Genomic DNA, 26,651 nt, shown 5'->3' with positions numbered 1-26,651 from the left:
AAATACGAACATCCAGTTTGACTTGAATCATTGCATTCATCTTGTATTTATTTCTATTTTGCCTGTTAGTTTGTAAGACTGCAGAAACCGATTCCATCTGCTGAACTGACTACGAAGTCAGAGCCGAATAAGCAACGTATACGCAAGCTAAGCGTAAATTACACGGCAACCACATTCAAACGCGCGAATAAAGCCATGTGCCATAGTTGTTACGGCACAATCACGGCCGTTATCTGCTATATTAGTGGAACGCATACCCTTCCGTCGGAAGGGTTATATACCATTCCTTTTGATTTACATTTCCTGCCGTATCGGACCCTTAACTTCGCAAACTACAGAGTCGTCGAAGTGTGTGCAGACACTCCAGAATGAACGCAGGGTCGCCGCTGCGCCACTGCAACAACGATGTGCCGCCGTCAGGGTTATAGAGCATTAGCAAAGGTCGCATTCGAAACCATCACACATGTACATTCGCATAATGCCAACTCAGTTTCACACGGCATAAGGTGACATGGTGTGGGATATTGGAATTTTCTTTGCGCTGCTGGCATTCGTGCACGGGCATGCTGCTCCGTGTGCAATCCATGTCCACCCCGAAGGGAACTTCAAGGCAGCGAAGCATTTAACCGGTGAGTGCGCTGATCAGAGAATCAATAGGACCAGATGAGTACGACTGGACTGACCTTCCACACGACTGCTGTGACTTGCCGAAGGGGCAACTGGCGGACAAGGTCGCATACCGTAATGAGGATGAGGACGAATACGACTCTGAGGTCATCAACGTCGAAGACGCCGACAGAAAGAGGCGGCCTAACCTGTACAAAAACGACAGTCTGGCGTTTCAGCTCACTATTAAGCGCGAGTTCGCCACGAAGTCCGTGGTGGTCGTTACCGTAGTGCTGTTCGTCATCGGTTTGATCACGACCTTCATGGTCTGCAGTCGCTACAGATACAACACCGAGGTCGCGGAGTAAGGTGTTGGGCGTCAGCGGGCAGCAACGTGTCGACGAAACCAGTGCAGCCCGGGTGAGCAATCATAATGCCGGCAGGGTGAATGTTCACTACGTATAACACGCGCCTCCAGTACGCCTACCTAACTGCGTTGCACCTCCGCAGAATCCCTCTCTGCGATCTCTTCACAATACACCGCTGCCACTAAATAGGTTGGAAACTCCAACGCCTCTGGACGGCGCACTGCAGTAAGACGCCGCATCGCCATCGGTAAACATTCCACACAAACGTTTTAAAACTGCCTAAACGCACCAAAAGTATGACATGCATGAGCGAATACGATATATTAGCAAAATTGTTGCGAGGCCTGCAGCCCGCAGTCCAACACCTCTGCCGAAGCGGTGCGCTAACATCCCTCTGCGTGGCGGATGCTGCGCTCCAGCTGCCTGATCAACTTGGAGTACTCCACCGCGGTCGCGTTTATGTTGTCCAGACGCACTCCCAGGTGGCGCGTGGCCTGGGATATCATGCGCTCCGAGTCGCGCGGCGTGGTGCCCAGCAACAACTCTCGCAGCATCACGTGGTTCTCGTGGTAGAAGAGCAGCATGCGCGCTGCCGGCAGCCTTCGCTGCTGCCTTAGCATGTCTGCGTTTTTGGCGTAGCTTTCCAAGGTGTTTTCTACGTGCTCACGGATCTTCTCGTGCTCCTGCGCGAACGAACGGTGGCTCTGGTTCAGCCAGCGTACCAGTGAGGTCTCCAGCTCGCGCACGGTGGTGGTGACGTCCTCGCACATCCTGTTGAGCACGCCCTGCGCCTCCTGCAGCTTCATGGTCCACTCCTCACGCTTGTCCTCGAGCTGCTGGGCAAACGTCAACTCCAGGCCGTCGGCCCTCGTGGTGAACTGGCTCGCCCACTTGCGAATAACGTTGTTGAGCACCGTGGTGTACGCCTCTTCAAGCGTCCTCACGTCGCAGGTAGCATGCCTGGTCAAGGCGCACTCGCTGCAGAAGCAGCCTTCGCCGTCCTTGCAGTCCAGGCAGAAGTACTGAATGGGCAGCGCGAAGTGGTGAGGGCAGCGGACATTCTCCACGCTGGCGAATGCGGCGCCCGGTTTGGTGAGATCCAAAGGGTCCATACTCTGTCGCCTCGCGGCGGTCGTCTCCAGAGGCGTGGAGCTCTTTGTCCCGGCCTTCTCAGGCCCTAGCGGTATGGCGTTCTCCAGTAACTTGTGCATGGCGATCACGGAGTGTTCATTCTACACATGCGACGACAGTAACCGACTGCCCGGCTGACAAAGACCAGCTTGCGATAGAGCCACGTGAAATGATCCAGCAGATCGCGCAGCCGCCCCTTGGAAGAAGGTGTCTTAACCCGGAGGGGCCCGAACGGCAGAACCGACGAAGCGGGCGTTTACCCCTCACACATACCAGCGAAAAACCGTGCTCGCAGTATCAAACTAACTCCTGTGGACTGAACCGGCGTGGCCCTCCAGACGGACGGCCGAATGCAGGCGAGTAGACGCCCCTGCCGTAGTGTCTATACGGCGTTACACACTACGCCGAGGCAGGACAAAACTCGATTAGTTTTGTTAATACGCGCTCACAGTGTCCTAATATTGACAATACCTCGGCTGTAGCAATTTTCCGCAGTACACCGAGCGTGCCTTGGTGCTACACACTGCAGAAAAGTCGACCAGGTCAGACCACTTGCATCGCATCCCAGCCTGCGCGCTAAACACACACCACCTGAACTGCGCGTACGTCGTTCGCACACACTTGGGTGGGAGAAGGCTAATCGCCTATGCTGTCTGAGTAGCTCGGCGGGAGGTGTTGGTATGATGAAAGCGTTCGTCAGCCGCCTGTTCTCTAGATCGCAGTCCACGGACCTGCCGGATAAAGCCGTGGAAGAGCCTGCGGGAGATGACGTGGCGTTCGAGCAGGAGCCGCTGCTGGCCGGCGCGCCCAGCAGACAGCACACCGGGGACCTGCGTCAGCGCGTCGCCCCTGCTGAGGAGGACGCGCGTTACGACTACGTGCAACTGGACGAGTCGAGCAGCAGCAGCGACACCGACGAGGGCGTCGACACGATGGAGGAGATTTACAGCATCGGCGTCACCGACCGCCAGGACAAGGCGGCGCTGTACGGGCGGATGATGCACTACTACGCTGAGAAGGCGGGCACCGTGCCGCCTATGAGGAGCAAGTCCGTGCTCTGGTACATGCTGGCGATCCTGATATCAAATCCGATAATCGGGCTGTACACGATGGCGCACTTCAAGGACTGGGACAAGTGGGTCAGCAAGCGTGCCGCCTCCGGCGAGGTCCAAGTGGACCCGATCCCCAGGGCGTACCCCACGGTTTCCCCGACGACGAGCATGAACATTTTCCGCGCATCGCAGGAGCACACCGCCGGCCCGTCGCCTGGCGCCGGCGCCATCATGACGGAGGACGGCCTGGAGCGCCTCTCGCTGGTGGCGAAGCACCTGTCCGGCGAGATCACGTGGTACGCGTGGTACGAGGTGTTCGGCGAGCTGCTGTTCGCGCTGTTCAGCCTGGCGCTGCTGTGCGCGAGCGGCATCTGCTGCGCCAACGGCAGGCAGCGGGCGCAGTACATGATCCCGATGATCGGCCTGCTGTACACCGCCATCTACAAGGTGCTGGCCATGTACATCCTGATCATCAGCTTCAAGATCCTGCACTTCTACGTGGTCGCCGCGTTCCCCAGGTACGGCGAGGTAGCGCCGGTCGTGGTGCTGCGCATGCTCGCCATCCCCGGCACTGACCCTACCGACCCGATGCAGCGCGAGGCCATGTCGTACCTGCTCGCGCTGGACTCCTTCGCGCACAAGTGGGTGCTCGTCTACTGCCTCGAGAACGTGTACATCACCATCACCGACTCCGTGGAGACCATCCAGGCGCTGGGCAGGATCCTGATGCGGTCCGCTCGGAAGGTGGTGCGCAGGCTGAAGAGGCAGCAGGACCTCGTGTACTTCACCATGAACCCCGCCATGGATGCGCAGGCGAGCGTGTCGCGCGTGTCCAACAGCTCGTGCTCGTACCTGCTGCTGGACAGCCTGCTCAACAGGACCGCCGACCCGCAGGAGGCGTACATCCACGACATGTACAACAAGCCGGGCCCCGACGTGGGCACGTACCTGGACAACATAAAGGTGGAGCAGTACCAGGACGGCATCGCACGCATCGGGCCCAAGCTGATGAGCCAGCTCCGCCAGAGTGACAAACGCGTCATGCAGGCGACATCTTAAGGAACTTAATGCAGTTAATGTGCTCAGAATACAATAAGTCCCAGCGTGAAACCCACGCCCGTGCCCGCCAGAGCTGATATAACGCGCTCCCTGGGCAGGTGTTGGCCGAATAGCGGCCCAGACAGGAACTTGAGCGGTCCGCCGGAGCCCTGCAGCGCCTCGTCGATCCTCTCGCGCGCGGAGAGCGCTAGGCTCGTGACCGTCGCCGCTATGGCCTCCCGGTTGATCGATATCAGGCGGTAGTGGTTCAGAATCTGCGCCGCGACAAGTGAGGGATTCCACACACTGCACCTACCAAGGTCGTGAAGAGTCCGCCGGCAGCCACCAGGCAGAATCCGCGCAGCGTACGGCCCAGGACGATGCTGAATCCCGTGCCGAAGCAAACGCCTCCTGCGAACGAGATGTGGTCGAATGACTCGGGGCCTTCGCCGTTGGTCATCGCGCGCCAGAGCGATTCCAGCGTGCCGCGCGCCTCGAAGGCGCGGTCGCCGTCAGTGCAGGCATCGAACGCGCTTTCGTCCGCCATGACCGCAACGAAACTGTGAGTGCGAACGGCCGCCCACGTGGCGAGCTGGGGACACCAGGCGCAGCAGGCTAAAGGGCTAACTAACAAAACTAGACTATTCAAATGTATGTACTGCCTCAGAATCCTGAGACCGACATGTGGCCGAAATCTTGGTCGATTTCGTCCAATTCCTTCATAAGCTCAGTCAACGATTTCTTGCCTGCAACTGGATATAACTCTTACGCAACATAGGCACTAACCATCCTCAGTGGGCGATTCCTTCTTCTCCTCGGGTTCCTCGGCCTCATCTTCCGAATCCCGCTCCGAACCTGGGGCGGAGGACGGCGCCGCCGATATCGCCGGGCTTGCCGGCGCACTCGACTCGGCCAGCTCCGCGGTCGGCTGGGGGCTAACCGGCCTCGCAACCAGGTCCAGCGCCGAGAGGTCGATGTCGGGGAACGTTGTGTTCGAGAAAGCGCCAGCCTCGGCGGGCACTCTGGGAGTTACAGCGGCGGAAGAGCCAGAGGGCGCAGATACACTTGCGGTGTTGGCCCCGGCGAAGGGGCCAGCCGTAGCTGGGACTCCAGAGGCGGGCTTGGTCTCGGCCGCCTGTCCGAAGTTCAAAGCTCCCAAATCGGAGAAATAGTCCTTCGGACGATCGGCAGGCGCGCCCTCGGCCGGCTGTCCTCGGTTCGCGCTCGATGTTGCCGTCGAGTGGCTGAAAACACCGAAGTCGGCGAAGAACTTATCATAATCGTCGTCGCTCTTCTTCGCGGCTCCACCCGATTTGTCATCGAAGAAGCTGTCAAATGCCTCGTTCTCCGAATCGGACGATGACTCGAGGTCCAGCAGGTTGGCCTTGGTTTCTTCCTTGGCGGCGGGAGTCGGCGGTGCCGCCTGCGGTGTGGGCTCCTCCGTCGTGGCTCCCCTCAACTGCTCGAGTGCGCTCAGCAGCTGGGTGCTCGACGATTTGCCCGTGCCGCCCACGAGCAGGTGCATCCCCACGCAGTCGTTGAGCATCAACATCTTGCGCATGACCTCCTCGTAGTTGTGCGGGTCGGTGATCTGCGCGCGGTTCTCCGCGAGGATGTTGATGCTGGCAACGATCTTCTCCTTGCTGTCCTTGAGCCGTTTGAGCGCGGCTGCATGCTCGCAGCCTGGCGGGAGCGTGTTGAGGCTGTTGACCGTGGCCAAGATGCTGTCCAGCTCCTGCGGGCTCAGCGGCAGCGTGACGCCGCCGGTGAGGTGGAACTTCGACCTCCGCATAACGGGGCAGAGGTTGATCTTGTTCCGCTCGCAGACCTCGATCTGCGGGAACTTGATGCCGCGCTCGCGCATATCCCGGTACCCCTGGAAGAACACGGGGAAGAGCCCCTGGTCAAGCATGAAGACGTCGTGCCACAGCTGGACCATGTAGAGCACCTTTGCCTTGATCACGTGTATGCGCACGTCCGTGGGCACGCCCGGGTGCACGTTGGAGGAGCCCACGAGGAACTTCGTGATCTGCTTCTTGACTCCACCTGCGAGTGAGGTGGTGATCTTGTTCATCCGCAGCAGCTTGCGCAAGCGCCGCATGCACGACCGCGTCATCAGCGACAGGAAGAAGGAGCCGTACGACTCCATGCAGCGCTGCAACAGCTCGAGCGACAGCAGTATCTCCTCGGCTATGTGGGTGGTGCGCATCCGCCACGTGGCGAACTTGATGATGAAGAGGCAGCAATCGCGCCGCCCCTGCACGTAGGTCAGCACCTTCCCCAGCAGAAACTCGTTGATGAGTCTGATGCTGCGCATGCTCTCCGTGGTCGGCTGGCCGAAACGGTCGCGCTCAAGGTTGAGCTGGATGGGCGGATTCTGCCAGATGAGGAGGTGCTCCATGACCGCGACGAGCTCACGGTGCGACGCGACGGGGTCGTTCGTGGTGGATATCCTCTCGGCGATGCGCAGGAACGAGTAGGGGTTGGCCAGTGCGGCCTTGCGCGCGTTGGCCGCCGCGGTCTCCTTGTAGTTGTTGATCGCGGTTGAGGCCGCCTGTATGCCGCTGCTGGTCATGGCGATCATCTTGTTGGTGAGCGACTTTGCGCAGCTGAGCGAGGTGTTCTTGATCGTCTTGAAGCTGATGGTCGGTGAGCCCTGGCTCCGGGCGCTGCTCTTTTGGCCGCGGGCGCTTTGGCTGCGGTAGTAGTCCTCGTCGTAGCCGCTCTGCGGCGATGAATCGCCGCGGTTGACATTTCTGCGGTACGCGTTGTCAGACATTTTGCCGACTAGCAACCGATTCGGCAACAGGCAGGGCTATCATGCGCGACACGCGGTGACGCAACGGCGAGGCAGGAGACCTCGCGGACGACCAGGGGTGCCACAAAGGGTGCTAAAGGCTGCAGTAAAAAATCACGTTGGTTGCAGGACGTCGGCAGGGCGACCGGCGGCGAGATCTACGAGGGAGTGGCAACGCCACATAACCGCCCTGAGTCGTTGAAGCAACCGGCACTTAACATCGCCATCAGGTGCCGACCACGTGCATTCATCACTGTTAAATAGTTTGCGGCCGCCTGGCGTTCAGCCGTCAGCGCTGCTTGTAGCTGCCGGTGGTACGGCCGAAGTCCGTACTGCTTGCAGTTCGCGGAACCGTCTATGCGCTGCATACGCCCTCGCAAATATTGCATTTGGCGTAGCTAAGATATGTATCTATTCTGTATGCCTGAGGGGCAGCTGAGCGTCTTCCAGCGGAACATCCGCCGACAGACGGCCGTGCTGGCAGTACGACCTAGCACGGCGATTCTCGTTGGCTCATGTAACTCATCTTCCGAATATGCGTACTTTGCAACGCGATATATAGCGATACCAACTGACAAATATCGAGCATGTATTTCACCCCGATCGTATGTTCGTAGACTAGATTTGTACACACTCAGCCACTACCGGCGAGTGGGCAGGCGGTACCACATAGGAGCTCGACCCGTCATCGGGGCCACGTGTGGGCTTTTAATAACCCAGACCATAGCACCCGTTCTAACGGCGCTCCCATGAGGTAGACGGCGTTACGGCCTGGCATGGCAGCAACGCTTCGTGGAGCGTGATAGTAACCAGTCTCGCGGAGTCTTCTAGGTGCCGCCGGCGAGTTTACAGGACGCGTATCGCCGTGTACCATCTGTCGCCGCTACTCTTTGGTGGGAGGCGCGGAACTTAGTCTCCATGCACACTGTCGTCTAGGTCTGCACGTTCGACCATGGCCGACGACGACGCGCCGCCAGCGGCCGAGATGGAGCCTGATATCGTCGAGCGCCTCATTGGCGACGGCTCGAACGCCGTGCGGAGGACTCGCAGCAGCCAGAGGTCCACGGTGTCCCGCAATTACACCGAGGACGACTACGACGGCCTTTCGGAGGAAGATAACAGCGACGATGAGGAGTACGACGCCGACGATGTCGACGAGGACGACAACATCGACGATAGCGAGCAAGACTTCGAGTACATTGACGAGCGGCCGCACTCGATCGTGACGCAGACGGACCAAAGTGACATCGACGTGGACGACACGTACAGGCGCCCGATGGACTCCCGGAGGTTCACCGAATCCACCACCGAGTCCTTTCAGACTAACATTGGCACGTTGGGAAACGCCGAGCATCTGCTGCAAGACGCCCACAACCTGTACTATAGCCACATGCCCAGGGTGCTGGGTACTAACTTCAGGTTCCAGGTCGGGGAGGTCGCGTATGCGAAATGGCACGGCGAGCTGAACGTCGTCGTGATTCACTTCGTGTCCCAGAAGCTCATTACGGTGATTGGTGGGTTCAAACCGACTTCGTGCACATTCCGCGCAGACGAGGCTGAGCCGAGCGTGCCCGATCCAAGCGCGCCTGAGCCAACAGCCGAACCCACCGCCAATGCGGGCGCCAAGCGCAGAGGCAGGGCGAACAAGAGCCGCAGATCAGCTGGCGACGACGCTATGGCGTTCGACAAATTCGGGAGCAGCGACGACACCGATATCACTGACGACGGCGACTACGAATACGGTTCGTCACCACTCCGCTGTGCAACACATTTTCCATGCAGAGCCCGAATCGTCGGTCGAAAATGAGGTCACCTCTTCAAGCCGTGCTGGCACGGATGCCGGCGCGAAGCAAGCTGCACATGCACCGGCGTACAGATTTGAGGAAGAGGTGGACAACAACCTGCCGCTGTTCAACGACCCGTCGTCGACGAGACTCTACGCTGAGGTGAACGAGATGCAGGCGCTGCCGCTGCGCATTGACAAAGACGCGCCGGCAGACGTGTTGGAGTACGGCGAGGACGCGGACCGGCTCGAGGAAGAAATGTCCCGGCCCACGAGGACGCTCAAGAGATACTTCATCCCCATGTACTTCGTGTCGTTCCCGGGTTACAAGAAGAAGTGCGCCAAAACGTTCAGGTTCTGGGTGAAGGAGAAGGACCTGATCAAGTTCAACACCGTCAAGCCCGCCCCGGGCAAGCACGCGAAGGTGCTGGCTGTGGAGCGCTGGGAGAGCACGGAGGAGCCTGACGAGACGTGGGAGGAGCGCGATGTGCAGGATATTAACGAGTACGTGTACGAGGTCGTTTACAACGTGTACAACAACAACAAGATGAATTCCAAGTTCAAAGGTAGGTCGCGGCACCCCCCCCGACATACCCCTCAGCCCCGGAGCACCTGCCGTGGTGCCTACCGGTGTCGCTCCAACGGTTGGTGAAGAGCGAGCACGCGCGGATACTCCAGGCCCAGAAGAAAAACCTGAACTTCTACTCCATCGAAATCGCAGACGCGTTCTCCGTTGCGCCCCTGACCGAGCGGCTATCAGCCTATGCCATCGTGCAAAACTTCAAGTACATCCTGATCCTGATGAACACGCTCGTGAGCAAGCACGGCGGGAGGAAGACGAACTCTAAGACCAAGGCCGACCTGGCCAACGCGATACGCTCCTCCGTTGAGAACGACGTCGTGGACGAGGTCGACGTGCCGTCGCTGCGGTTCATGGAGCAGCTGGAGACGAGCATCGGCAGCGAGCTCAACGCGCAGCAGTTCCACGAAATCTACGTGAACAACATCTACTGGCTGGACATCTACCTGGACTACATGGACAAGCTGTACCTCCACACCCACTGCTACACCGAGAAGGAGCACGAGTTTCTCTACATGACAACGCACTCGGAGGACCGGTCGCTGTCGCGCATCCTGGGCCTGGAGCACCTCGTGCGCATGTTCTGCTACCCCGTGCTGTACAACGAGTTGCTTAAACGCGTGACTGCGGACGGCGAGCCGCTGCAGGTGTACATGCCGATAACCCAGCTGCTGCTGCACTACCTGGCCTTCGTCGCGACGGACTACACGCACAGCCAAAAATACATGCCGTCACACCTGGAAGGCGGCCTGTTCAAAATCAGCCACCTCAAGGCCAGCTAATCATCGAGGCCAGCTGATTATCAAGGCCAGCTAATCATCAAGGCCAGCTGATTATCAAGGCCAGCTAATCTTCAAGGCCAGCTGATTATCAAGGCCAGCTGATCAGCGTATTGCCGAAACCGTGACAGCCACCAACTGCACTTACGAAACCGCAAACAAATCATAAATAGTGCTAGGAATCGCGTATGAACCGAGACCACAGTCTTAAGGTCCCCGATTTCGGCCGCTGATGCCACGGCATGACGGGGCCAATGCCCCTGGATAATATGCAATCGCTTGACAAATAGCACTACATTTATGGCGATGAATTCATTTACTCTATGGGGAACTCCAGGGGGTTCCCGTTTTTGTCGAACTCCAGCACGGCCCCCTGCCCCAGGTAACCACATCCCAGCGGATCCTGGAAGACCCAAGACGGCGCCTTCATTTCCGCCAGCTCCTCGATTTCCTCATGCGTCAGGTATCGGTCAGGCTTCGACTCGGAGTCGTCAACGAGCTTCGGGGCGATGCGCTCGTTGTACTTCATCTGGTTCTCCAGCACCTCCTCCCACTCCTTGCGCTGCTCCTCCTTGGCCAGCTTGGACTCCGGGTCGATGGGGTACTGTCGGCGCACATCCTTTCGGTAGAACCAGCGTGCCTTGGCCGACCTCCTGTCCTCCGGCAGCCGGTACGGGTTCCAGGGCACGTTGCGGCAGAGCTCGTGGTGCATGAGCTCGTCGATATGCATGGACTGCTTGGACTCTTCCAGCGCATCCAGGTCGCGTTTGCAGTCGTTGTGGAACGCCTCCAGCGTGCGCTCGAACCAGCGCTCCAGGAAGGTGGCGCTGTTAAGCAGCGCTAGTCGCGGTGTTGTGGACCCGTCGGTGTGCAGCTCGAGGGTCACAATCTCGCTTGTGCTGTCTTCATCCATGCCGCGACGGTCGCCGTCAAACGCAAACACCTCCACGGGCAGGCAGCTCGAGCAGAAATGTATGAACCCGTCAGGGCCGATGTCACGATTCAGCGACTCGGGACCGCGCTCCGGTATGACGTAGTTGGCGATGTACTCGATCTTTACCTCCATGTCGAGATATGCGTCCTTCGACAACGCGCATATGTAATGGTTCTTGTTCACCACCTCGATTTTGCGGTCCTCTGCCGAGCCTGAGCTCGTACCTCGGCCCTCGGTCTGTGCGTCCTCGTCGAATTCCAGGTGCCCTGCAACGGCGATGATGGGCCCCTTCAAACGCAGCCGTCCGATGAGCGGCTTCTCGAACGTGGCAGTCAAGGGCACGTTGCGGAATATCACATTGCTCAGGTTACGCGCCAGGTCGAAGAAGTCCTCGCGTAGACCCACAACCGAGTAGAACTCGTTTTTCATCCCCGGGATGCGCAACGCCGTGATGCGCCCGGCGCCCAGGTGGCGCTTGGCCACACGCCTCAAGCTGTTCATGAGCACGGGGATGACATCAGTGTGCAGGGAATGCGCGTAGAAGAACGTGAACGCCCTGCCGTTGTGGTGTCGCACCGGCTGTATCTGCTTGAACTTGAAGCCGTAACTCTTCAGCGGCGCGCCCTTCGACTCCTGCACGTGCCGCGTCACTGCACGGCTTCGCGTGTCCGCGTTAACCTTCTCGAAATGAGCGGCGATCTCCGCTTCGGTGTAGTGCCTTGGGGTGTACGGCCCCTTGGGCACCTCGTTGCCCGTCACGAACTCCAGCGCCCCTGCGCCGCAGTTACGGCAATGCATCATCTAAACTCACATGGCGGCAACGGCTGGTTTTCTAGCGGTACACCCGGGTCTATTGGCAGCGGCTTGGGCTTCAGTGGCGAGTCCGGTATGCCCATCGCCTCCACGCTGGAGTCGTCGGCCGAAGCGGCGCGGGACAAGTTGGCGGTTATGCGTCTATATAACGAATCCGCATCCCGACCACTGATGCCACTAGCCCTAGTGAAAGCGTAGCCATGCTTCCAACGGACGGATGAATGCGACGGTGGAGCCAGGTAACCTCTTGGCGTTGAGCAAAAGACGCCTCCAGGGAAGGCGAAGCCGTCAACCGGCGCGCAGCGGCGCGATAACGCGCCGCATCCCAACGACTGATGCAACCACACCAGGCACAAGACCGCCAAGGCGGCTTGACACCAATACTGCCACATCAAAGCATCATAGCAGATTATCCACGAACCAACGGATAGGTGACATTAGCATATCCACGGAGCCACCTTCAAGCATACCATCCCAGCTATTCTCGGCGGCATTAGACGTGCTGGTACACGCATCTGTGGCGAATTAAGCGACAGAAGACCGCCCTGCGGCCAATATGCGCCGGATGAGTGATGTAATGCTATGGTCAATGCCGAAAACCCAAATTCCATAACACACCAACAGCATTAATACCAATATGACCCCTCTAATTTTTTTACAATGCGCAATTCAACACCATGGGCTATACTTCAAGCATGGAAGGATGTGGATGCGAACCGATGTGGCAGTTGCACACACCTCGCCAGCTCCTTGCCAACAAAAAATTTACGAAGCCTTCCCTAATATACCAAAGCAGTAATTTGGATTATTTAACAACGTCTGAAGCGGTTACGAATACTGCGCGACACGCAACCGCCGACATCACCCCTCGGATCGCCGCCACAGTTACTAGTGTTATTGAATGTCTATTTGACCGAACAAATCTATGACGATTTACGATATTCACATATCAATGCCACGTAGCCATGGAAGAATGCCGGATACGGGCGTAGCTGCGTGATATATCAGAGCAAGTTACGGGCGTACCATGCTGTGTCTACGCACGTCGTTTACTTTTATAATGCTATATTAGCAGTGCCATTACGTGTACAGCGCATATAGGTAACGATATATTATGGTAACGCCACAACGGAGTGTTTAATAAACGCCCAAAATGTGAGTGCTGTGTATGTCGACAGAAAAATCATGATAGACACAGCAATCTCCGCGATCTTAGCTGTTATCCAAGTTATAAATTGTTTATTTACGCGCCTCAATCAACCCAGCAGTGATGTGCGCATTGGATACGCTGATGGAAAATCTGTGGGATCAGCGTCGCACTTTTGCTGGATAAATATCCACACATTTACTGATCTCTCAGTCATCTCACTCATCACAGCAGCTGTATACGTTTGTTCGGTACATGCGATCAAAAATGCTGCGGAATCTAGTCCGTACTGGTTACCGTCGCCATCCAGCTGCGCGTCAGTTTTGTCCGTGCCAACGGCCCAAATGCGCAACACATTTGGCGTTGTCGGCGCAGATCCGTGAGCTGTCACAGCTCTAACCCATTTATCGAATGCAGTTGCCGCTAATGCATGGGAGCGTCGAGCGGTAAATCACGACGCGATACGCCGCGTAGAGACACCTGACACGGGTACACAGATTAAGTATCGATGACAGCGCCAATGTAGCTACCAATAGATTGTTGCGTACCACGCGTAGAGACCCGTGTGCTTGCAGCCGGCCTAAAAAATTAGTGCGTCCACTGCACACCAGACACGGTACGAGACGTCATAAGCGCACCAAAGGGGTGCCAGGCACGCTTCCGGGCTCACGGTGTAGCAGCACACGCGTATATACCAAAAGTCTCGCCCACGAGATCGCTTTAATGGGTGGGAAGTGGACGGCAACGAGGTACGCATACACGACATCGGAGATTCTGCGAAACTAACATGACGACGCAGCAGTCGGTATGAATGCGTTGAGATAGGCTGGGCGTGAGAAAATTGCTCCGTGCAGCTCGTATGGCTCAGGGCGCAACTCGTAGGCAACTGAGGCTGGGAGAAGAATATAATCCACGTTTGTGAATTGCGCGGATCGCAGAGAAGCGGCCTAATTCCGCATCAGCCCCGGCACTTTGAAGCTGCGCGAAGGCGCAGAAGAAGAACGAAGATACGGTTATGGCAAAAGCCTGCCACCAACAGGTGCTGGCTCATCCGTCGCCCAAGGCAGACGGCAGCGCCAAGCGGCAACCAGACGCAGGTTCGCAAGCCCCGAAACATGTCTGCCTCAGCGGTAAGGAGCTCGAGGAGTTCCGCACGCGGCAGTGCCCCATGTACGTCAAGGGCGCATGCTCGGACAGCATCCGCTGCAGCATGTCGCACAGCGAAACGTGGCCCCGCCGCAACCCCTCGCTGTTCAAGTACGACTACAAGCTGTGCCCCAACATACAGTTTTTGAGGACGGAGAACAAGATGCAGCTGCAGGGCAAGTGCCACTACGGGCGGCGCTGCAAGTTCTCGCACTCCAAGGAGGAACAGCTGTACCACCCCGACCTGTACAAAACGCGCATGTGCCTCAACTACCCCGCCTGCAAGGGCTACTTCTGCCCCTTCGCGCACTCCAAGGCGGAAATGAGGGACCGTAAGGAGGGCGGCGGCAGCGCGAACAAGGACAAGGCGCCGAAGGCAGCGGAGCCGGAGCAGGCCGCTCCGGCGGCGGCCCCCGCGCGTGCCCAGTTGGAGGAGACGCAATACGCGTCGACCGAACCTAAAATGAAGGAAATGCAGTCGCAAATGATCAGCGAAGCGTGGAGCTCGCTCTACAACGCAGAGTACAAAAATGCAGATTATAAATTTTTGGACGTGAACTCACTGAACTCAACCGTTGGATCACCAAACACCGTGACGACGCAGGAAATGTCTGCCAACATAGATTTCGATATTAACGCCACCTTTGAGGATACGCTCCTGGGTCACGAGGACGTGACCGACCTGGAGGAGCGGAACCTCAGGTTCCTCAACGCCTACTTCGCACGGCGCGTGAGGGACCTGGACGAAAACCAGGCGGCTGTTAGCAGTACGATAACCACGGCACCACAACGCAAACAACCCGCAAACGTGGTTTGTAACAGCCGTGACAATCAGGCTGTGGAGGACGACGACGAAGACGGATGGCTGGAAGACGTGCTCCAAACGGGGCTGCAGCTCCTCCGGCAAGACACCTACGAGCCCCTAAACCGGGAACCCACCTCCTCGCAATCACCCTGCCCCGTCTGCAAACGTTCTCGGGAGGTGTGTAACCACCGCGACCGACTGGCTCAAAGCAGCTGGATGTGAGCCAGAAGTTGCGCTGTTGGGCCTAGTAGCGCGTAAGCGGCGCACATGGCCCAGATGATGTACATACATGACGCTTTCTATAACAAATAAATGTAAATTCTAACCTGGATGTACCCAGAATGTCATCTGAGGTGTGTAGACATGGCTGCCGCGGGAGCCATGCATCCCGCTGAAGAGCCGCGATAAGCCACTGCCGTCGGCCTAAACAAGCACACATCGCAACCATGATCCACAAGCTCATTGAGCAGATGGTCAAGGCCTTCGGCCGCGACGTCATCGAACAGTGGTTGCCGCTCGACCGGCTGAACATCACGTCCATCACCGACCCCGAAATCAGGCTGACGAACGTGCCGATACCTGAGAAGTGCTTCGAGCACCCGTCGATGCCGTTCACAGTGGTGAAGTCTAACATCAGGAGCGTGATCATCCGGTGCCCGTGGAACGTCATGCTCCAGAAGGACTGCAACGCCGCGCTGAGCATAGAGGTCCGCGACGTGGAGGCTGTGGTGCGGTTCAAGCGCATCGACGAGTGGGGTGTGGATATAGTGCAGAACGCGCTGACTTCCACCCGCGAGAGGCTGCTGCGAAAGTGGAATGCCGTGGCGTCGTCGCTGAGGCTGCTGTCCGTCAAAAAGGGCAAGCGGGGCTCCAGGGCCGCCGCCATCCTGAATTCGCTGGACATCGCCGTCCACAACGTGCGCGTGGTGCTGCTGGACAACTTGTTGTACAAGGAAGCGTTTGCCATCACCATAGAAGCGGAGTTCATCCGCGGTGTCGGCATGCAGCAGGACGACCCCAGCCTCTCTGAGGACGAGCGGAAGGCGGTTGCCGACTCCCTGCTGAACGCCCTGTGGTTCAACAGCCCCAAGGTTCACGTGTGGCTTACGGTGTACAATCAGGGCCAGGACGCAACGTTCATTCAACAGGACTTGGATGTGCAGGATGACATCTTCGACCCCCAGGACTGGGGCGGGCGCTGCTCTCAACAGCAGTCTTCTGAGCCGGCCAAACCCGTTGCTACTAACAGCAGACGCACGTGCCATCCGGAAGATGAGACCCCCGGCAGTGCGTCGTCGCACTCCAGTGACGAACTGTTCGGTGCGGCGCACCCGGAGACATCCCCGTCAACGCCTGTCGAGGACGGCCAAACACGCCTGTGGAACTTCTGCAATGCTCCCTGCGGCGACTTTAGCGCCGATTATGAGGGCGAATACGTCGAGCAAAGGATAAAACCCGAGGACGAGCCGCTGTTGCGTGTCATCAACGGGCCGTACCAGAACTTCAACGTGACGCCGCCGGAGGGTGTGAACTTCGACCTGGTGTTCAAAATGTGGAACATCATGTCGTTGTCCGCCAACCCCGATGCCAGACGGCAAAGCCGACGCAACGTGCAAATTTGCGTCAGCGCCCCCGGTGGCGAGCCCAGGGTGCATGCCCCCTGCTTCGACGGCGAAACGCCGTTCGAACCGCTGGACCTCACGCTCACCTGCACGGCGGCAGATATCATATACAACGTTGTGAGGTACATGCAGCTCAACTCGGCGTATCGGGAGATGGCCAGCGGCGGGATCAACGCGGTGCCGAGCGTCGCCGACTGCCAGAGGTTCATCGAGGTGACCCGCACCTCGCAGTGGAAACACCGCGAGGAGGACGCGGAGTTCGTGAAGCGTTTTGAGCGAGACGTCCCCTTCCACATCCTGCTCAAGGTGAAGGAGATGGCCAAATGTAACCAGGCCATGAATGTCCAGCAGGACTCGTGCTTCGTGAGCGTGCCCTGCTGCACGGCTCAACAGGAGGACGAGGCCGAAGAGTTTAGCGAAGAGGGTGGCATGCCGTCGCACGACTGGTATGAACATGAGAGCTTGCTGCGCATGGTGTTCCCCAACGTCAACGTGTACCTCGCCGCAATCGACGTGAGCCAAACTGCGGAATGCGTGCCGTCGACGATAGTGCAGCTGAGCACGTTCGTGTTCCAAACTGCGGCGCTGTATAAACGCGCGACGTACAAGATCCTGGCCTGCAAACCCATCGTGAGGTGCGGGGTGATGCTGGTGAACGTCCGGAGGCGCACCTTCAGTGCCAAGGTCACGATGCGCCCCCAGAAGGACTCCGAAAGCCTGCTGTGCTACCCGGAGGAGATGCTGGTGGAGCCGCATACCTTCTTCGAGCATTACGGTTCGGACGACGTCGAATCGTGTTTCGTCCGCGCTGAGGAAGGCACGCGGGACACGTTGTGCGTCACCATCGAGCGGTACCCGAACCACATCAAGCATGCGCGCGTTGTTGCGCCGAAACTGGTGCTGATTTTCAACACGCTGCTCAGGCTAAACGCGCTCATCACCGAGCGTTTCTGGCAAATGCAGTTCCTCACTTTCGAGGCGTTCGTCAGGCGTAACTCGAAACTAGGGCACGAGAACACCGAACTTGTCGAGAAGATGGCGAACCATTTGGAGATTTCCACGTCACGCACGATTTGCAAGGTTGAGATGGAGGGGTTTATCGTGCGCACGCTGGTCCAGAAAGAGGCGCAGCTCAAGTACGCCGCCGGGGCGGACGTGGAGGGCACGGACCAGCCGGACGCCACGCAGCGGCAGATGGACGTCCTGGACCTGTTCCTGCAGAACGACAACATGCTGGACAAGTGGGACTACTGCGACGACATCGATAACCCGTTTTCCATGAGGCACGCCGCTTCCAGTCTGAACGAGCACGGGTCCATGTCGCAGTTGGACGGGTCGCAGAAAATCATCTATTCTAAGGATAAGTTCCTGGCCGAACTGGAAACGACGGAACCCATCTACAGCAGCAGGCAGCTGTATATGCTGGCGCCCGAGTCGAACGCGATGTTTCCACTCAGCTCCAGCCTGGTTTTCCACCTCGCTGAATTGCGGCGGTGGTACCATAACACCTGTTGCGTCAAGATGCCGCCTGAGCTGGTTGAACGGTTCGGGACGCTGCGCTCGCTCTCGCTGGATGCGAGAAAGCTGGTGTTCAGCAAGGAGTCCGTGAGCACTCTCACCTGCTGCACCCTAGACACCGCCATTCTAAATCACGTGGACCATGACGGAGCGACTACTCGGCTATTCACTCTGGATTCGCTGCTGGTTGTCAAAAAGGAGAACGCGATCTGCGCGGATGTCGGAAACGTGGTTGCCACGCTGGACCCAATCCTGCCGATCCTCAGCATGCTGGTCAGCCACATCCAGCTTTTCAAGTTCTACTCAGATGCCATCCAGTCGCTCGTTGGGGTGCTCAAGGTCATCGTCGAGGCCAAGCAGAAATACGTGGTCAGGCCCATGAAGCTCACCGGGAACAGCGACATTTGCAGGATCATCAGCAACGACTTCTACAAAGGGTCGCCCAATGTCCTGGAGGGCTGCAACGCCGATCTTGTGAACGCAATCGAGAAGAAGTTGTCGGACGTGGTAGGCGACGCCAAAATCGTGTTCCTCTCCTTCAACTCGCTGAAACTAAACCTGGTCGGCGAAAGCAGGCTGTACACCTTCTCCATCTACAAGGTGCGGCTGGAGGTCAAGGGCCGCGAACGGTTCAAATTCTACGTCGGCAACGTCTCCGTTTACCGGGACATGGGCGGCTCAAGGCAGGTCATCCTCTCCTCCAAGCCGCTGGAACTGGGCCAGGAGGTTCCGGACGCCGCAAAGGAGGTGCACTACGGCCAGGTGGTGGTCGACTTCAAGCAGAGTGACGTCAGCAATGTCAGCATGGAGGTCAGAGACGTCCACCACATAGTCGACATCCCGCTGGTGAGGCGGTTAGTGCAGATCGCCGAGTCGTTGAAAAAAGCCGCCCAGCGGTCGGAGCAGAAGGAACACAAAAACATCGTCGCCAGCATCATGGTGCATCACTCGTCGGTCAACCATGCGGGCGTGGGCGCCATGATCGACGTCTATCTCGTCGCCAACGTCAGCCAGTTGGAGACGATGAAGCACCTGGTAATCGAAATCCCGCGTTTCCACGTCACTCTGACGAATGGCTACGTGAAGCGGATATTAGCCGTGTCCCTGCTAGACGTGTCATTCGATATGGAGCTGTACAGGCGCATGCAGAAAACCAAATCCGCGAAGCGTGACGCTACCCTCGCCGCCAAGGACGACGCAACGATGATAAATCTGGTGGCAGAGGTGTCGCACTGCGCGGTTTGGGGGTTCCAGGAAGTGCCGGCAGGCGTCGAGCTCGTTACCAAGTTCGACGACATCAACGACGCCACCGAGAACCTGCAGAGTCTGCTGCAGGAAGACTGGTTCAACCACATGACAACCGCCACGCTGCCGTCGTACTACGATGATGAACGTGTTGTGCTGGTGCCGCTGCTGTGCACGCAGTACGCCGAGTGCGCGAGGCTGATGCCGATGCTAAACCATAACTGGCTAACCGACTGGCTGCTCAGGGCGTCCCATAAGGTGGAGCCGCAGCTCTGTGACAAGGCGGTGGCGACGGTGCTGAATGCGTTTCCCGCTGACTGCATACGCACCAGGAAATTCAGGGCCCTGAAGGCCTCAGTGTCGACCCTTATTTGCCACGGGTCCACTGTTTCCATCGGCAAGGTGAAGCTGAGGAACCTCGCAGCGCTGCTGCACAAGGAGTCGATCGAGAACCTGTCGTGTCTGCATTCGAAATTAAAGTTGCTGAAGGGGGAGGCGCACAGTTCTGACGGGCAGTCGGACACCGCCAAGGTCATCAAGCTTAGCCTCATCGTCGACGAGATAAACGTGGCGTGCCCCTACAACACCGGCATCAACGCCAAGAGCGCCTTTCCGTCCGAGCTGCTGCCGAAGATCCCCAATGAGGCCAAGCTACACCGGAAGAGGCCCCGGTGCCGCAATGCCGCCCTCTACATCCTTCGGGTCCACAGCTCACCCATGGTCTACATGGAGCTGACCGCCGACACCGCCGTTGTGGTGCAGAACAACGTGACCGTACCGCTGGTGCGGACGCTGTACAGTGACGTCAGGCGCCTGGAGCAGTTCACGCGCCAGTCCCTCATGAACTTCGTGGACGTCATGGAGGACGCGAAGTACCAGGCCTTGCTGCACCTGTACGACGCGACCTACAACGAGGGCAGGGCGCATATAATATCGATCTCGTGCGAAAGCGTGAAGGCGTCCCTCCACGCGCTCACGAGGACCGTGTGCTACTGGAAGGACATAGCCCATTACGTGGCTGCAGGCAGTGGACCGCGGAACTACGATTTCCAGCCAAAGTTCATGGTCATCCTCAACGCCGACATGCGCAATCTGAACGTGGACATATGCACGGCTTCTAAATCAGTATACGCGGCCAAGTTAACTCTCCAGCATGCGGTCGTCACCGACGCGTGGGGAAAACACCTTGTAGACAACATCTACAGCAGTCGGTGCGCGTTGGGTAACGCCGGTATTCTGGATGAAGTGACGTTTTGCTACCAGGCGGATCAGGTGAGCGCCAGCCTCTCGATGGTCGACGACGCCATGGAGGTCAAGGTGGCCCTGGATCACACGCGCTCTGAACTTCAGATCGACGGCATAATCGTGATCCTTGGCGTGCTGCACGACATGGGGTTCTCCAAGCTCAAAAACAAGGACAAGTCAGCAGAGAACCCGGGTACCAAGCGGCCTGTGAGGATGGAGGTGAACCTCAACCTCCACGAGATCTGGCTGTACCCCAGCATCCCCAAGGGAGGCTCCATTTTCGGTGACACCGATGCATCGAGGACCGTTTCGGCTACCTCTGACGACAACGCTTTAGGCACGTACGAAAATAGCAAGATAACGGTGCCCAGCGTGATAAGGTCTGCCTCAGAGGTGCCGTACGGCTTGCACCTCAGGGCGTTGCAATCCAGCGGCGACGTTGACCGGCCTCTGATGTACACTGGGCACGTCATCGGCTTCCTCATAAGCATTTCCGTCTCCTCGCCGACGAGGGGTAATGCGAAGCTCAAGCTGAAGTATATGGGGGTTGCGCTGGCCAGGGTGAGCATAATTCAGGGCGTCAAGGTTTTGGTGGACGAGCAGAATGATGCGATCTTCACCTCGCTCAACAGCGACGAGGGGTTGATGTTCGAGATGCGAGAGAGCTCCGTGAAGTCCAAGCTCACTGAAATCGGGCACGTGGTAGTCGCCGTGCAGGCCTCGAAGCCCAAGATATCCATCAACATCGACCAGATGTTCCAACTTTGCCTGCTCAAGTCTGCCATCATTGACAGCGCAGTGGACACGTTCAAGGCGTACTGCCAGCTGCATGACGGCGTCGCCGTGACCCACGAACAGGAGGAAAACGAGAACGCCGAGTCGTACGACCTCATCGAGGAAATACGGTACATCACCGCCAAGTACAACCTGCCGATAACTAACCTCACCGATGGCGAAGGCAGTTTGTACAACGTGAGGCTCGAGGAGGATGTGCGCAAGCGTCTGCTGTCGCAGGCGAGGAAGAAGCAGAGGCTGATGAGCAACCTGGTCAAGGTCATCAACAAGCTGCGGTGGTACGACGGCAACAAGCAGCTGACGCTCTCCTCCGTGATCAACGACTGCAAGTGCACCTTGTTTTCGGTCCAAAACGAGCTGGTGCTGAAGTTCAACCTGCAGCACGTGGCGTTCGATCTGACCCACACGGCGCCCATGTGCAAAAGGCAAACCATCGTGGACGCGTCAATGGTGTTCAACGTCGCCACGTACAACGCCAGCCTGAACAATCACGAGACTGTGCTGCAGACCACCGTCGCCACGCTGCAGGTGGCGTACGAGGACACGGTGTTCGATACACCTGCGCTGGACATCAGCATGCAAATCAGCGGCGTGGCCGTTGAGGTCAACCCCTGCCTGCTGCAGCTCATCACCCAGCTGAAGCACGTGTTCACGATTCTGCACTCCGACCGGCACAAAAACAGGGGCGCCCGCAGCAAAAGCATCAAACTGTACAACGAGATTGGGGTGGGGATAATCCTGATCGGGCCTCGGCTGAGCAGAGAGGGCGAGCTTGACAAAATGCACTTGCCCGCACAGACCTATACCAACGTTTTCGACAAGGCGGTGTACATCTTCATCGAAGACACGCCCACCGGGGACAACAGCATCCACCTGAAGCATTCCATCACCGGCCGGCTCGCGGTGCTGAACGGCGATGTGTCAAAGGGACGTGGGCCCAAATGGGCCATCAGGGAGCGGAAACAACTGCTGTTCGGCAACAGCGTAAACGTGAAGAGCCTGCTCAGCGTCATAAGAGGCGGCAAGATCACCGACGGCGACGAAATCACCGCTCTCGCCCTCTCCAGCACCACCGAGTCACTCAGGTTCGTTGGCAAGTACAATGTGGAGCAGACCGGTTCCCGACTCTTCCGGGTCCCCGACAGCGAAATGATGCTGCTGATGGAGCAGTACCATGACGAAGGGGATGAGCCGCATGTGATTTTGGCGTCGTCCGTACGCATCCAGAACTCCACCGCCATGCCGGTGGTGATGCGCATCGACGACAAGGTCGGGTACTTCACGAGGGTGGCGCAGAAGCTGACGCAGCACAAGCCTAAGGGGGAGTTCGAGGAAATGTTCCTGGAACCGTACACCAGCTCATGCGTGCCGCTGAGTTGGTTCGGCAGTGCGCTGACGCCGTCCATTGCGCTGGTGCTGTCAAATGGCGACGCGACCGAGGCCGTGCCCTTCCAGCAGCTCTACGACATCCTCAACCGCAACCCGTTTTCGGACAGGGAGTTCGAGAGCTGCAACGACGTCGTGCTCAAATTCAAGGAGTCCCTGGCCATGAAGTGCAGCATAGTCGCCAAGGATGTCGCTAGCAACGACGACTGCGGGTCGTGCTTCTACCACTTCACGGTCACCATAGAGCCGATGGTGAAAATAGTCAACATGCTGCCGTGCGACATACAGGTGCTCATCCAGCTTTACAAAACGCAGTTGGTCGAAGATGACGTCGAAAATGACGAAACCATGCTCCATGCACTCAACAGTTACAAGGTGCAGGCGCTGCTTAAACCGGGGGAGAGCTTCGGGATACCGTTTTCGGAGCAGAAATTCTTCATGCGCGTGAATGTGAAGGGCACGCAGCTGGAGGGCTGCGGCGACGATTGCAAGGCCGCCGTGAACGACATTGAATACCTTTCACAGTTGTTCCCGGTGTTTTTGCCCGCTTCCGGCGCCACCAGCGTTGTCAAAACGCTAAAGCTGCATAAGGGATCCGTTGAAGGCCTGTTGCAGAGTGTCTACCAGGCACACGCGGAGGCGCTCATGGACTTCTCAGATCACTTCAGGTCAATGGCCGTAACGGTCGACCTTTCCCGGCATGAGATACGGATATGGTGGCCGTTCATATTCGAAAACATGTCGCAAAACTCGCTCCTGATCAACGGCCGCCTGTTAATGCCCAGATCGAGGATCTACGGCAACCTGAATGACGCCTCGACTTGCCGGATCCAGGCCATCATGTACACGTACAAATCCGGCGACTGGACGAAGCAGGCCTCCTGCGCGCTGAGCCAAAGCGTGAAGCTCGACGTCACGTCCACCACCGACTTCAGGCCGCCCATCAACCTTGTGGTGCCGCTCAAGAACCGCACGTTGTCGCGCATGGCCTTTTCCGAAGCGACGTCGAACGTGGAAGGGATTTTGGGGAATGTCGTCAACGCCAGCAATATCTATCACGCGAAGCGGTACGCGCTGCAAAAGACGTTCTCAGACGGTCGGCAATCCACGCTTAACGAGTTTCCCCAACAACATACCGCAACTATGGAAGACACCGAGACCACAGCGTGCGGCAACGCCATCGTGTGTCTGGGTTCAACCGTGCGGTACGCGGAATATCCGTACAACATGTGCAAGATCGTGAGCGTATCGAACATGTACACTTTCGTCAACAGGCTGCCATTCACGATCTGCGTGAGGGGCGCCCCGCCAAACGACCAGTACCTGGACCCGCCATCGGACGGCGAATGCAACGACTTGCTGATCTTGCCAGGGGAGTCAGGCGCCCTAAACGTATCGTTGCAATGCGCCTACATCATCAAGGTGGAGAACGACTTGTGCAGCGGCCTCTTCACGCTGCAGTATCCACGGCTGCCGCACATGTTCCAGCTGGAGCTCAACTCGAACAACATCACCTATTCGACTGTGGCCACGAGGGGGCTCCTGGTCCAAGTGAACGTGGTATCAGGGGTGTTTGAGGGCTCCAAGATGCCGTACAGCTACAACGGGTACTACTTCGTGCTCTCGCTGCCTGACAAGCCGCAGTACCAGATCCTCAACCTGACCAACCACACATTGGCGTACAGCGTGCCCGAGAACATGCGATCCGTCGAATCGCAGCAAGTGGAGAGCTACCAGTCGTACGAGCAGTCCTGGGAGAGGACGCCGATGAACAAAATCGGCATCCTGCCGCCTACTTGCATCACGCACTACGTTCCCGCCGCCATTTCCAAATCTCAGGAGGTGCTGCAAGTCTGTCTGAAGGTGCTGCACGTCGATACGTGTGACTGGAGTGTGCAGCGAGTCGATTTCGTAAGGGAGGGGTGCCACGCCATCAAATTCGTTGAGCAGCGCAAGACGCTCTTCCTGTACGCCACCATCATGATTCGTTCTAACGGCACCCGCATCATCGCGATCGTCAACTCCAAATCAGCGGCTATGGATCTGAACCGCATGGGAGGTTCGTCGTTGTCAGTCGGGCCTAAACTGCAGTGGTCCAGCATCAACTTCAACTTCCTGACCCCAAGGATAACGGTGACGCTGTCGACCAAACGCAAGGTCATTCTCGCCCTGCACCTCACCAACACCTCCGCCACACTCTCTATCGCACCGTCGAAATACGACACCATCGAGCGGGAGGTCAGGGGGTCGATGGAGCTGGAATCCTCCAGGTGTAGCATGGTCGACTTGGAGGCCACGATACAAAGCATCCACATCGACCACTTCGTTCAGGGGTACATTCCGGTCATTCTCAAAAGCTCTGCCAAGAGATCGTCCATGCAGGAGTCGTTCCTCAATATTCGGATGTCGTTGTCAAATTTCATGACGCGGGGGCTGCCCATATACGAGACCATCCAGGTCAAGCTGTCGCCACTCTCCATCAACATAGAGATGGCTGTGATAGAGCAGCTGGTGGATTCCATAGAGAATATGCTGAGGCTGCCGCTGAGAAATGTCGCATCCGAGTCGACTGATGTGGCTCGTAACAACTGCCTGGTGATGCCGGAACCGAAGTGGGTGGAGATGGAGCCTGCGTCGCCTGTCTACATTCGTAGGCTCGCGGTAGAGCCTATAACGCTAAGCTTGGCCATTCGCACGTCCTCTACCCAGCTAACTCACCGAACCATGAGGGTCCTGGACGCCCTGCCGCTTGACACGCCCTGCGTCTGTGTACACTTCACTGGGGAGACGAGGTCATACCTCATCGTTAGTTGGGGCGAGCTTATGCATTCCCTGCGGCACTCGTACTTGCGGCAGCTGATCAGGCAGTCCCTGCCCACAGCGTGGCTCTCCAACACGTTTGCCGTGCTGTATGGATTCGTCAAGGGCGTCATACTGCTGGTAACCCGACCTGTGCAAACAGCGCTCAAATTCAAGAACGCCCTGGAAGGGTTTGCCATTGGCGTGGGAAATGGAATCATGTTGTTCATGCTGTACATTACTGGCGGCACCACTCAGAGCCTCGGTAACTTCCTCAACATTTTCCACAAGATCATTGGCGGGCAGCGGGCCAAGCCTCAGGGCATACTCGACGCCTTGTGGTTGGGGATGAACCTGATCATCCTGCACGTCTTGTACAGGCCGTGGAAAAAGTTAATCGTGGACCTGTCGAATTCCGATTCGGCTGACAACACCTGCATGAAGAAATCTATGGGGTTCGCACTTAACCTTGCCCACTGTGCCATCTCCCCCCTCATCGGTGTCGTGAATATGCTCATTACCGTTGTCGAGGGATTCTCGAACCTTCTCCTGGGTGACGTTGAGCAGTTCACCCATGTGTACGAAAGCGATCAGTTAGGCAGGGTCCCGACCCAAAACCCCAACCCGGTGCGACCGAACATCGAACGCGTCGAGACTACAAACACACAGGCGTCTTTCATAAGGCGCATGAGAACGTCTGTCACCTTGAAAAGAAAGTGAACTTGAGGATGCTATGATCTACGTGCCTGGTGATGCTGAATCAGCGGTTCGTCTGGTACAATGAGTTAATGGCAGCTCATGTACAGACTAATGTATAGATATGTATTAAGTCACAATTTTGTAATCATAGATGGTTGTATTACGTCGAATAGCGTATACGTTGGTAGATGATGTATATGCCAATGTAGGTGGTCGGTGTATGGTTGTCTATACATCAACCGTCATCACAGTTCAGATGTCCTGGGATTGTAACGCTTTGTACACTGCTTCGTACTGCGTTCAACAGTGCGAGTAACAATAATAAAAACGTAGCGTTGTTATGACAAAAAAAGTTAGTCGCGT

General features: G+C 57.5%; 8 protein-coding genes across 8 annotated transcripts; 4 read left to right on the top strand and 4 right to left on the bottom strand.

The window, feature by feature from the left end:
* Positions 1 to 650: 650 nt before the first annotated feature.
* Positions 651 to 2,185, bottom strand: BBBOND_0211240 (hypothetical protein, conserved; the record flags this gene model as incomplete). The annotated part of the gene is made up of 2 exons (XM_012912709.1): positions 651 to 934; positions 1,363 to 2,185. 2 exons carry the CDS (start codon positions 2,183 to 2,185, stop codon positions 651 to 653), a joined length of 1,107 nt encoding a protein of 368 aa, XP_012768163.1.
* Positions 2,186 to 2,788: 603 nt separating this feature from the next.
* Positions 2,789 to 4,216, top strand: BBBOND_0211230 (hypothetical protein, conserved; the record flags this gene model as incomplete). Its single annotated transcript, XM_012912708.1, has 1 exon — positions 2,789 to 4,216. The coding sequence occupies one exon, from the start codon at positions 2,789 to 2,791 to the stop codon at positions 4,214 to 4,216; it is 1,428 nt and encodes a 475-aa protein (XP_012768162.1).
* A 23-nt stretch (positions 4,217 to 4,239) lies between these two features.
* Positions 4,240 to 4,742, bottom strand: BBBOND_0211220 (hypothetical protein, conserved; the record flags this gene model as incomplete). The annotated part of the gene is made up of 2 exons (XM_012912707.1): positions 4,240 to 4,470; positions 4,512 to 4,742. The coding sequence occupies 2 exons, from the start codon at positions 4,740 to 4,742 to the stop codon at positions 4,240 to 4,242; spliced, it is 462 nt and encodes a 153-aa protein (XP_012768161.1).
* A 116-nt stretch (positions 4,743 to 4,858) lies between these two features.
* BBBOND_0211210 (hypothetical protein, conserved) lies at positions 4,859 to 6,974 on the bottom strand (the record flags this gene model as incomplete). The annotated part of the gene is made up of 2 exons (XM_012912706.1): positions 4,859 to 4,941; positions 4,982 to 6,974. 2 exons carry the CDS (start codon positions 6,972 to 6,974, stop codon positions 4,859 to 4,861), a joined length of 2,076 nt encoding a protein of 691 aa, XP_012768160.1.
* A 970-nt stretch (positions 6,975 to 7,944) lies between these two features.
* On the top strand, positions 7,945 to 10,137 carry BBBOND_0211200 (hypothetical protein, conserved; the record flags this gene model as incomplete). The annotated part of the gene is made up of 4 exons (XM_012912705.1): positions 7,945 to 8,506; positions 8,543 to 8,734; positions 8,775 to 9,341; positions 9,377 to 10,137. 4 exons carry the CDS (start codon positions 7,945 to 7,947, stop codon positions 10,135 to 10,137), a joined length of 2,082 nt encoding a protein of 693 aa, XP_012768159.1.
* A 313-nt stretch (positions 10,138 to 10,450) lies between these two features.
* On the bottom strand, positions 10,451 to 12,273 carry BBBOND_0211190 (DNA-directed RNA polymerase subunit; the record flags this gene model as incomplete). Its single annotated transcript, XM_012912704.1, has 2 exons — positions 10,451 to 11,841; positions 11,880 to 12,273. The coding sequence occupies 2 exons, from the start codon at positions 12,271 to 12,273 to the stop codon at positions 10,451 to 10,453; spliced, it is 1,785 nt and encodes a 594-aa protein (XP_012768158.1).
* A 1,770-nt stretch (positions 12,274 to 14,043) lies between these two features.
* BBBOND_0211180 (zinc finger domain containing protein,putative) lies at positions 14,044 to 15,201 on the top strand (the record flags this gene model as incomplete). The annotated part of the gene is made up of 1 exon (XM_012912703.1): positions 14,044 to 15,201. One exon carries the CDS (start codon positions 14,044 to 14,046, stop codon positions 15,199 to 15,201), a length of 1,158 nt encoding a protein of 385 aa, XP_012768157.1.
* Positions 15,202 to 15,425: 224 nt separating this feature from the next.
* On the top strand, positions 15,426 to 26,309 carry BBBOND_0211170 (hypothetical protein, conserved; the record flags this gene model as incomplete). Its single annotated transcript, XM_012912702.1, has 1 exon — positions 15,426 to 26,309. One exon carries the CDS (start codon positions 15,426 to 15,428, stop codon positions 26,307 to 26,309), a length of 10,884 nt encoding a protein of 3,627 aa, XP_012768156.1.
* Between the last annotated feature and the right edge of the window lie 342 nt (positions 26,310 to 26,651).

The sequence above is a fragment of the Babesia bigemina genome, assembly GCF_000981445.1.
Source record: "Babesia bigemina genome assembly Bbig001, chromosome : II".
Classification (NCBI taxonomy): Eukaryota; Apicomplexa; class Aconoidasida; order Piroplasmida; family Babesiidae; genus Babesia; species Babesia bigemina.
Note: the sequence above shows the minus strand (reverse complement) of the source record. Positions and strands in the feature narration are given on the sequence as shown.